The sequence below is a fragment of the Lepisma saccharinum genome, chromosome 26 (genome assembly GCF_977018435.1).
Source record: "Lepisma saccharinum chromosome 26, izLepSacc3.1, whole genome shotgun sequence".
Taxonomy (NCBI): domain Eukaryota; kingdom Metazoa; phylum Arthropoda; class Insecta; order Zygentoma; family Lepismatidae; genus Lepisma; species Lepisma saccharinum.
In genome coordinates, this window is record NC_139254.1 from 50,626,242 (window position 1) to 50,638,577 (window position 12,336).

Below are 12,336 nucleotides of genomic sequence, written 5' to 3' on the forward strand. Positions count from 1 at the left end.
TGCATCAAATACGGTAGCCATAGAATGCAAAAAGTACATGTCAAACACACTGCCCACACACTGATAGACACTAAAATCAAGGAAACGCATGCCATCATGCACTTTCTGCACGAGCTGAACATCAATAGTGGAAATGCATGCCACACATGGATTCTTCTACTGCAGCAGTTAACACCATGCAATAGCAGATGACGCTGATGCAAGCAGGCAGATGACAATAACACACCTAGAGACATGCAAAGAAGCACAATAGAAGCACACCAAGCAACAGTGCAACAAGTTCCAACAACGATGGTGGCAGTGGCCACTAAATTAAGAGAACTACGAAAGAAAGCTTCGCGGAAAAAGTTAGTACTAAGGTTCTCTGTATTTATTTACTACCACATGTCTCATTTCCCAAATATGAATGAACATTGTTGTTTTGAATCATACAAGTAAAAATTTAAAATTGTTTCTTTACTGCCAATTTCAGATTGACCCTGACACCGCCCACCTTATTTTGAAAGTTACGTTTGCTTTCATAGAAGAGTTCCCAAGAGAGATACGACTGACAGTTAAAAATGAGCTTCTGAACTCTCTCCGGAATTTTTCTTTGCCAGTTGAACTGATGAGCATCGCTATAGACTGTGTAACAATCATTTCTGAGATGGACTTTTGTACTGAAGAAGAATCAGATGAGGACAAGGACACTTGGTGTGGAGAAATAATTGAGGTAAGAGATAGCACTTCTTTTTAAGGTATAATTTACTCATTGCTCAGCAGGCAAAATGCAAATTGAGTGGAGTCTTGCAATAATTTCGCTCAACAACAATTTGGGTATTTTTGTAAGCAGTAGTATGATTGCTGTAACAAAGAGGTTCAAATTTTCACAAGTTTGAAATGTGGCACTGCGTATTAGAATTCTCATAGATCTTTCTGGAGCCTCTTCGATGCAATGCATAGCAGTGAAACTTGGTAGAGAGGCTTTGAGAAGCAAATGCTGACTGAGAGAAATTAGTTCAAATGTTCACCACCCGGTGGCACTGAGGCTCTGAATTAACAACAACCAGTAATTTACATTGTATCTAAAGATATCTGTTTGGCGGAGATAGGTAATTTACTCTGATAAGCTTACTTTTCATTTTTTCCGCATAATTTTTTTTAGCAATCGATTTCGCCATCCGTGTGGTGGCTTCGTCAGACATGGTGTGGCAAAATCGATGGCGAAGAAAATTTGCGTGGATGAAATGAAAAGTAAGATTATGAGAATAAATTCCAGTAATTCGCATTTATGTTGGCACAACAGTGTTCAATATGTCAATGTGAATGATACTTTGGAAGCATAAGACAGCATTATCAGTATCTCACGTTGCGTTTCCTGGGATGCTGTTCATTGTGCACCACATTCAATCTATTTTTTTGGTCAGAATTTGCTTCCCCAAATGCAATTCAATCATAATCCTACCCGACACACATCCTGATTTTTTTAACCCTTAGATGCCAGCTGTCACAAGGAGTAGTGTGTGACTTTGGGAAGACCGTGTGTATCAGATAAATGTTCGGAAATGCATGGTTTGAGTGTCATTTGAGGCTTGATGTATGTCCATGACAATTAGTAAAGTTTAATTTCGTTCTCACTATAATTGGGGGGAGGGGGTGGGAAATTTCCACCAAAAATAAAATAACTGTCATTACATTAGAAATTTTTGTTCTTTCTCTCTGGAAGATGGACCACAAGTGTGCAATTCTTGTCACAAGAATGGAACACACATCAGGCAATATGCAGGCACCATTTGGAACAACTATGTCCCGACATTGCCTACTTGGGGGCCGACGTGGTTCCAATTCCATAAAAAAACATTTAAAAAACTTTCTTCTTCTTCTACTTGATAAGTGAAAATTAGGTCTTTTCAACCTAAGGCTTATACCTAGAGGCACATATTTTTGGTAAATACCGTGCGTCCATTTCGATCTTCAGCCGAGAGATCAGGAGAAGCGTGGCGGGCGGCGCTGATGGAGATGCCGACATTTGTGGCCTGTAATGCCCGCTTATTTTTATGGACATATGCAAACATTTATATAAATATTGCAAAACGAGCACTAACCTGTGTTATAATTTATCATCTGTAATTCATCCAAGTTCTGCCCTTATATACACAAAAAATACGCGTTAGAAACGATGTTAAGAGCCACAGATAATAGAACATTTTAATCATAATTTTGACCAGTAACGTTCTGCTTAAGTTTATATCCTTGAAAGATTTTTGTGGTGATGGGAATCGTTTGGAGGTTTCGAATGTGCAACACTGTATCAAGATTACGCTGCAGACGAAACCGTTAAAAGTGAATGGTTTTCGTGAGCTTCCTTGCAATCCGAAATCTCCGAGCTCGAGTTTTTTTGTTCCTTCACGACTAGATGAAGACAGAGCTGTGAATATAGTGGCGAGCAATGTAAACCAAGAGCGTGTTAATTTCGTACTGTGCGCAAGAGTGTTATTCTTGGTTACTTGCAGTTACTTGTTTGTGTTATTGCAGTGTGTATGTGTGTTGTGTCAGTGAGACGATTGGAATGCCAGCCGCAAGGTTCACGTTAGAACAAAGAGTTTTTATGTATGACACGTACGTGAAAACAGATTCGTGTCGAGACATGTGTAGGCAATTTGTACAGAAATTCCCAGGCGTTTCAACTCCACACAGAGATATGGTTAGACATCTTGTCCTTAAATTACGAGAAACTGGATCGTTAAATTTTAAAACACCTAAGCAAAAACGACGGATTCTAACCGAAGAAAAACTCGATGATATTGGAGCAGCGTTAGAATGTTCTCCAAACAAACCTCTACGCCGTGTTTCACAAGAGGTGGGCGTGTCAAAATCATCAGCACATACAGCCACTAAGCTACTAAAATTAAAACCGTACTTTTATAACACAGGTTAGTGCTCGTTTTGCAATATTTATATAAATGTCTGCATATGTCCATAAAAATAAGCGGGCATTACAGGCCGCAAATGTCGGCATCTCCGTCAGCGCCGCCAGCCACGCTTCTCCCGATCTCTCAGCTGAAGATCGAAATGGACGCACTGTATAAAAGCAAAATTTCGGTACAAAAACAGAGTCGATTTCAGGTACAAAAGCGATAAATGAAATAAAATTTCGATGTTATAGCGGTGAATAATCACATCAAAAGTGTTATATAAAATGACATTTTGGTTTTAAAATTATGAATGTAATACTAAATTTGATTTAAAAACTGCACTATTACACAAAATAAACATATCCCTTGTAACAGCACATTAAATCATTACCAGAATATTAAGTCTATTCCTGTATAAAGGGGTCCATTTTTACTTCTCAAATATTTACAGCAGAACTAATCAATTTTCTGTGAATTGCATAACTCACAGGATACTTCAGACTTCCGAAAGTGTGGTGTCGTTATATAAACGGTAAATTTCGTGTTGAACAGTATATTTCGCATTTTGCAGTTCATTTCGCATCATTTCGTGACAAAACAAGGTAGGAAAATGCACCTCACACCTTTCAGAAACATGAAAAATTAACATTACAATGTGTTATTTCACATTTCGTGTTTTCGTCAAAAACAAAATATGCATGCCTCTACTTATAGCCTAGTTTTTACTGAAGAAAACAAGATGTAATTTTTAACTCTAACATTCATAGTATCCCAAAAATTTTTAAAAATCGGGATTTTGAATTTCCTGCCAAACAAGAGAGGCACGGTTTTTTACAACAAAAGGTTTTTTTCTGAAACTATCAGAAGTAAGTGAGCAATTCATGCCACGAGAATAATACACATATCAGGTAATATGAAGGTAATGTCTTGAAACCTGACGTCTTGGCCTTGCCTACGTGGGGGGCTTCACAAAATTAGAATTTCGAAGAAAGAAAACAAATAGTAAAAAAATAAATAAAATCATCATCTTCTATTTGGAAAGAGAAAATTAGGGTTTTTTCACTACAGGGTTGTAGCCTAATCTGTAATGAATAAAACAATGCATTACTTATCACTGGCATTCATAGTTTCTAAGATAAAAAATATTATTGAAATGTTGGCGAATTTCAAATTTCCCGCTTGGAAACACTTCTGGCATTTAGGCAAAACTAAGGAAATCATCTCTGGCATATAAGGGTTAAATGGGTTTGTTATTTACTGTACGGATGCGATAAGAAGCGGCGTGCAATCAGAACGCAGAACGGCAGAACGTGACCAAATTCTGTCTCCTCGTTGGCTGCCATGTAGCTGGGGGATTTCTACGTTGCCACGTTCGCACAAACACACGGACAGGCTAGTCAGCTGTTGGCAAGCTCGGGCATTCTGGCAAGCACGAAACATTTTATCTTCCTGCTCTACACAGCAACCGAAAACCTTCACTGAAAGAACCTTTGTTGTGTTTTTATTATGGTACATTGCAAGCATCAGCTACCGGCATATTTTTACTTATGTTGTATCGTATCACAATTACCAACAAAAGAAAATGCGTCTTGTGTTATGAACAACACTGTGGCAAATCGTTCTCCTTTGATTTCATGCTGCCTCTCTTTGCCTTCTTTGTCACGCCGCGATTGTTGAAGCTTCAGAACATACAAATGAAATGTATTTCTTGAAAATTTGGGCAAATTACGTATAAACAAATTACGTACAACTTCGTTTCGTTAACACGTTTTTAAATTATATTTTGAGGAACCTACAAAAATTCACCTCCAAAACAGAATTTTACAGAACTGAGTTACTGTATTACGGAGAAGAATTTATCAAGAACAAATCAATTGTGTGTGAATTGATTGATTGAGTTGGTGTTTTAAAGTCCACTTTATGCACACCACGGCTAATCTGGAATGGACCTACAGTTGGAAGTGGGATCCGAACCACTATGTGCCTCGACAGGGTATCACACCCAGGACTACTTGATTACAAGGCGACAACACTTACCCTACCACTGTGCCATCGGGGAGGCACATGTGGGTGTGTGAAGTGAGATAATTTGGGAGCTATATGAGAATACAGGTTCTGGCAATACAGAGTTCAATAAATTACAACGAAACGCTTGGCAATTGCTCGATTTCCTTAACATTAATGATACATTTGGTACATGTGTTATTAATGCTTTGAGCTACCTGTATGTAAAAACATAAAAAAATGAATGAAAGGACAGAAGTTAGTAGTTAAAGAATCAGTTGTTTTTGCTTACCGGCTACCATTGCAGTGGCGCTATCCCAAGATCATCTTCATTGTTGGTTGGTAAAGGAACATCTTCATCTGAGCTACTACTGTCACTGCTGTCTTCCCGCCCAAGTGAAATTACAAAATCCTCCATTTGCTGCTCTTCAACTCCCTCCTTTTCCCATGCTTCGGAAATAATCTTCATTGTGTGTTCTATAGCTGAATGCCACCTATCTGCTGTCACATCCCCGATAGCCTGTTCTGTCAATCGCAAAATTTTAGACGGTGTAAAAGGTGGCAAAGTGTTCCTCTGTGCTACCAGCCCTTTGACCTGTGCCCAAATAAGTTCGATTGCATTGTACATACAATGATAAGGCGGGAGACGGACCACCGTATGTCCCGTTTCTTCTGCAAGCTTGTCTATTCTATATATGGGGAACTGGGGTTTGTGTAACATAAGGAGCTGCAGTAGTTCAGCCTTCCTCATGTTTCTGTGGGCTCGCGAGAATCCTGAAGTAGGTAAATCCGGCAACAGCGCGTCGCTACCAGAGTGGGTGGTCCCACGCCGCTTGCTAGCGCATCCCGACAATAGTGGTGTACACTTTGATTCGGTTACACTGAAATTAATAGTGAAAGTGTTTCTTTCTAAGAAATTATAAAAATTTAAACAAAATAAATGGTAGAATGCATAAATAATTTGAGAATGCTTGGAATTCGTTTTCATGTGCACGTGTTTTAATTCCATCTTATTGTTGCAATATCTTTTTTCCAGGTTTGTGAAGAGTATTTGTTGTCAAGTACACAGAACTGTAGTAATGTAACCATCATGAAAGAGGAGGATAACTTCTTTAGACGACTATATGCACTTGGAGATGCAGCACAAGTGTGTTCTCACAGAGTTGGAGGAAGGACATTTGTGGTTCTACAGAATCTGCTCTTTCAAGCAACTTCTGAGACAGATGGTGAGTTATTATTTGTATAATTCATGTCTCATCAAAATATCTTGTAATAAAGAATCTATCCTCGCACACAACAGCCATCACCAAAGGGTGCCTGCATAACTTTTGTTTTAAGCTCTGTGTCGTCCTACTCCTCCCAGTCTTCACCTTATTAATAATAATACAACAAAATTAGTGCTTTGCTTTTGCGGCTAATCTCTGAGATAAGGATGAGTGATGATCTGATGAAATTGATGAGACATTCACCAAGAACACCCGTGCGCATGCTGGAATTTAAACCCTGGGACTCTGGCATTGTAGTGTGCTGTACTAGCTACTCCGCTATGGCGGTCGGCAACAACAAAATTAAGTTTATTTTATTGGATATTGTATTAAAGTGATCTGCATTCAATTTTAAGAAGAATTACATGTCGCACTCGAGTTTCACTTGTGATATTATTAATAAGAACTTCTTTTTTTTTAGTGGCTAAAATTCTTTATTTTGCAAATATTTTTATATTGTATTCTTGAGTTTTGACAAACATACGAGGTGTGGCTAGAAAAAAGCCAGACTGGTGCTACAAAATATTTTATTGGTTAATTTGTACAATATGAACATTATTCCCTTCAAAGTACTCCCCTGAACTATCAATACACTGTTCCATACGAATCTTCCATTGCTGGAGACAGTGCTGGAAATGATTTTCCGAAACCATGTTCATGACCTCCATCGCTTTTGTTTTCACAGATTCTATGGTCTTAAATTTGGTTCCTTTCAGTGCTGATTTGATCTTTGAGAATAAAAAAAGTTGCACGGAGTGAGATCCGGTGAATATGTTCTAACACTGGGATCCCATACTTAGCCAATAAAGCCTTCACTGACAATGCCATGTGGGCAGAAACATTGTCCTGATGAAGAATCCACGACTTGCTTTTCCACAAATCAGGTTGTCGTCTTCTTACTCGCCCACGAAGGTCGTCAGCATCGTAATGAAATATTGTTGGTTGACAGTTTGACCTTCAGGTACACAATTTGAATCAATTCACCGACATGTGCAATGTTTGATTCTGTTTTTGATATGCAAGAACGTCCAGGATGCTTGTCGATCGCAATCACTTCTCTTCCCTCTCTAAACCTTTGAAACCACTCACACACATGAGTGCGTGATAAATACACATCTCCGTACACTTCCTTGTTTCAGATTGATACGCTGTTCCACTTTCACACTTAATATTTTTTCCGACGGTGCACAGATGTATGGTTCACTTCGTCCACAATCTACAGAAGAACTGAGTGCCATGCACCCTAGGCAATCACACAGCTGATAGGCAAGATATCACATTATACACCCATGCACCACTTATCCTTGACGCGTTTGCAGTTTGTCGATAGCACCATCAATCCATTTTTTTTTTCTAGCCACACCTCGTATATGAGCAGTACGTCGAAACATTGAGCAAATTAAGGAGTTTTAAGCACTAAAGAAACAAAAGTTCTTATCAATAATGTTATTTACAAGGCAAATGTGGTTGCATGAATCATTTGGAAAGCTTTTATCTGTGGGCCCACATTTAAATGTTACAAGTATGTTTTTTTTAGCTTACGAGTGGCAATCAGCAGAATGTAGGTCACTTTACATGATGATATATATCTGTGTGTGCATGTGTAAGTTTTTTCATGTGAAGTAAACATGCTCAACTTTCACTCTTAACTGTCAGTTTTTGATAAGTTTGGAAGTTTAAGAAGTAAGGAAGCAGTACATTTTTAAAGAAAATATTCAGTGGAAATATTTAATGTACCATGTCCGTACTTGAACCAGAAACTTAATATGAATGCACTAAACTAAATTAAACTCTGTAGCACAACATCCTTTTGATGGCTAGGGCCTGCCAGGAAGATTTTCATTGGATGACACGTGGTCAGCATATTGAGTTCCATTGGTTTTTGAGATTGAAGCCCAGTACTTCTTCCTTTCAAGTAGCTTCCAAATTCTCTTCACAATGCTGAATGAGCAGCACCAACGATTTTGAAACTTCCACTTGGTAGTGAATCTGGAATAAGATGACCAGATTTTTAAAACAACAAAACAGGATAAATACGGAGAAACTAGTGCTCACTTTTATCCGCGAAGCTGTTTTTTCTTCTTTTTCGATTAATTTCAGTGGCCACTGCCACCATCCTTGTTGGAACTTGCTGCGCTGTTGCTTGGCGTGCGTCTTTTGTTCGTAGTTCTCTGGCTGCTGTTAGGTGCGCTGTGCATCTTGGTGCGTAGTCTGCTATTTCCGGGCGATAACTGCTGTAGTAGTGGAATCCAAGTGTGGTGCGCTTGCCCGCTATCGATGTTTAGTTCATGCGGGAAGTGCATTATGGCGTGAGTTTCCTTGATTTTGGTGTCTATGAGCATGTGGGCAGTGTGTTTGACTCGAACCTTTTCAATTTTATGGCTATTGTATTTGATATGTCTAGCAAGACCAGTAGTGGGTTGGGCTTTTTTCGCATCTGCTAGGTGCTGTTGGATTCTTTCATTGACAGATCTGATGGACCTGCCGATGTAATGAGCCTTTGCATTCACACTTTGCATCGTATACACCTGGGTTGTCAAGGGGGGAGAGGAAGTACCGTTTGTGCTTGTTCAGTTTATCAGTTATTTTGGAGTTGGGTTTGTGCGCTACCTGGATGCCAAATGGGAGAAGGGCTTTGGCTATGCGGTTGGAAGTGGTGGGATGGTAGGGGAAGACAAACCATTTATAATGGTCGCTGGGGGTTGATTGTGGCTGGGCTGCTTGTGGATGGGTTGATTGTGGTAGGTTAGGGTGTCTGACCTGTATTTCCGCCTTACTGCACTTAACTGTTTGATTTGTCATTAACATACAAGCTTGTACTAAACTATTTGTGCCCAATGAAAAATGTTTTAATTGTGTCTTAAAGACATATGCTGAAAATGAGTTCCCTAATTAATTAAATAAATAAATACTGTGTAAATAACTTATATGGTTATGTGCACTGCACCAAGCAGTCCAAGCAGTCCTTTAGAATTAGAAGTCAATCATTGAAATTTTGCTGATGAATGCATCTTCTTTTCAAATAACATTTGTTAGAAGTTTATACACAAAGTTCACTTTGTTAATCAACATAGCTTTAAAACTTTTACTGAAAGAGCTTTCTTGTCACTTGTCCACAATGACACACCATTCATGTATGAAAACACTGGGTAAACAAAGAAGAAACTGTGATATATTAAGAAAATTGGATTAGTAGAGAAGTTTTTTTGTTGCAGTAATTATAAACCGATAACTAGAGGCACATATTTTTGGTAAATAAAGAAGCAAAATTTCGAGTCAATTTCGGGTTCAAAACCGGTAAATAAAATGAAATTTCACTGTTATAGTGGTGAAAAATTGGGACATAAAATTACATTTTGGTTTTAAAAAATGTGAGTATAATCCCAAATTTGATTTAAAAACTGCACTATTCCACAAAATAAACATATCCCTTCTAACAGCACATTAAATCATTACCTGAATATTAAGTTTATTCCTGTATAAAGGAGTCCATTTTTGCTTCTCAAATATTTACTGCAGAATGAATCTATTTTCCGTGAATTGCATAATTCACAGGATACTTCAGACTTCAGAAAGTGTTGCGTCGGTATATAAACAGTAAATTTCACATTTTGCATCATTTCGTGACAAAACAGGGTAGGAAAATGCACCTCACACCTTTCAGAAACATGAAAAGTTAACATTTCGTGTTTTCATCAGAAACAAAATATGCATGCCTCTACGGATAAGTCATTTGTCACATAAAAGACAGTTTGGCATCCCATTTTACGTACCAAAACAATCTGGACAGTGACCCCAAAAAAGGGACTGTCCCAGCTAAATGGGACATCTGGTCACCTTAACTTGGGACCACTTGCACCAAAGGTGAGAATGCTAACCACATGACTATGTGGGAATGCACTTAAACAATATACTTAGAAGTTTTATTTCCAAACTTCATTCTGTGACAGTGCATTTGTAATATCACAATGTATGTTCCAGAGTAATATTTTATTGTACAACTTTCTTTTCCAGCTGTTGAAGGGGAGCTGCCTATTCCAGCTTCCAGTACTCAGGCAATTCGGTGCTCCTTTCTTCCGTCCTCAAAGATGCAGGCCATGACAGTTGTTACATTGGGAAAACTTTGTCTTCAAAATGGGGACGTAGCGAAGCGGATAGTACCTGGTTTGGCTAAACTACTTGACAAATCCGTTGCTCCTCCAGTAAAGATCAATATATTGTGTGCTTTTTGTGACTTGTGCAGGAGGTGAGTATTGTTTCAAAAATATTTGTAAAACAGAGCCATAACAGAATAGAATGTAATAATATTGATTGGAAACTGTAAATACAAGATACTACATTGAAAAACCTTGAATAAAATCAACATGAGGAAGTCGAGGCTTTGACTAAAAAAAGTCACGAAATTTCATAAGAACGTTATGAAAAGTTTGGGAATATTAAATATGATAGTTATTCTACCAGTGAGTTTGGATTTTCACACGTCTGCTACCGCCCGGATGCCAACTTCTGTCAAATCGCATCCGATATCTCCGCTGTGGAAACCGATAGCTTCGAAATGACTTCAAGTTCTCAGAATTATAGTTACAATTACATTCAAAATAAGCACGTTAATTGTCACAGGGGATGTTGGAAATGTCCTCGTGCATCCACTCGTTTTTGGCATGGTTTTAGGAAATTTGTGGGCTGATCCCGGAGATTTGTTTCAAATTTTATGCAATAATAGGCTAACGATTTGCCATAAAATGCCTTTTCTTGTTCCTTGGCCAGATAATGTAGGCGTTTATGTTTAAAAACCGTATCTGGTCTTTTCTGAGTGGTATTCATTGATTGATTGAGTGAGTGGTATTCATGTTTCACAGGTAGTGTTCGTTTGTGATTGTTTTAGTCACAAGGGGTTAGGAAATAAATCCACAAGTTATGCTCAAAGCCACGTGTTTCAGTTGCCACTCTTGCGCACGAGCTGTTAAGAAACTTAAGTGCCCTTTTAGCATGTCTTGTTACCAAAGCTACGCGAAATTTCCTAAAAACTAGGGATGGGACCGATTAATAGGTATCCTGTCGGTATCGGCCGATATAGGCATATCGGTTTATCGCTAAAATTCCCGATTATTTTACCGATCCGATATATCGATAAATATCTTACAATTTAGTGCAAAATTCTGCCATTTTGTTGTAATTTTTATGGATAATTTCCATGCCCTACTTTCTGAAATGCAACTTCTTTTGCATTGCAATCAGCTCAAAACACACATTTATTACGGAGATCAATGAAAATTTCAGGGTCTTCAAGGACCATTTCTAATTTTATATCGGATCGGTAGAATATCGGTTATCGGTATCAGTAAATTTTATATCGGTACTGTATCAGTATCGGCCAAAATTTCATATCGGCCCATCCCTACTAAAAACATTCCAAAAGGTGTGGATGCACGAGGACAACATTTCCAACTTCCCATGTGACAAGATGCGTGCTTATTTTGATTGTATTTGTAACTGTAATTCTGAGAACTTGAAGTCATTTCGAAGCTAGCTGTTTCGATAGCGGAGATATTGCACGTGATTTGACAGGAGTGGGCATCTGCACTGCCACCGAGCTTGCCGCCATCAGGCACACAAAGGGGAAAGGAAAGCACTATTGCAATATAGCACTATTATTTGGTACTATCATTCAAAATCGTATGATCATATATTCATTGCCTTCCAATATGTTTGGCAGAAATGAATAACCCTCGATTAAACAACAAGTATATTTTCATTATTTAATTTTAGTACTTAGTAAGTCTTTCGGGAGGTGGGGATCCGAACCCCCTGGACCGCCCCCTAAGTACACCCTTGATTAACAGCAATGTGCAGCATGTCCAGTGTGGGACAAATCTGTTTCATACATATAATTTTATACATTATACATTACATTATTATATATACATTAAATTTTATAAGTGTTTGAAACACTTGTAAAAAAAAAGAAAGAAAACAGAGGCAGGTGTTTTAAACGTGACCCACAGGTACTCATTACAATATGTTTCTTTGTTAACTGAATATATATTTTCAGCCACTGAACAGACTTCTGTGCACAATAAACAAAATGACACGGATTGTATGAAAAGACAAAGTTACAAAACACGCAAATAAGCAGAGAATCAAATATCAAGTATCAAAATGTGTTTTAATCA

At 38.2% G+C, this 12,336-nt stretch overlaps 1 protein-coding gene across 4 annotated transcripts in view; it reads left to right on the top strand.

Moving 5' to 3' along the window:
• LOC145979793 (condensin-2 complex subunit D3-like) overlaps nt 1–12,336 on the top strand; it is a 183,229-nt gene that overhangs the window by 38,312 nt on the left and 132,581 nt on the right. For all 4 annotated transcript variants that reach the window (XM_083112785.1, XM_083112782.1, XM_083112783.1 and 1 more), the window contains exons 5-7: nt 473–712; nt 5,935–6,124; nt 10,178–10,409. In XM_083112785.1, the coding sequence (XP_082968911.1) occupies nt 473–712; nt 5,935–6,124; nt 10,178–10,409 (662 nt within the window). The remainder of the gene's footprint in view (nt 1–472; nt 713–5,934; nt 6,125–10,177; nt 10,410–12,336) is intronic.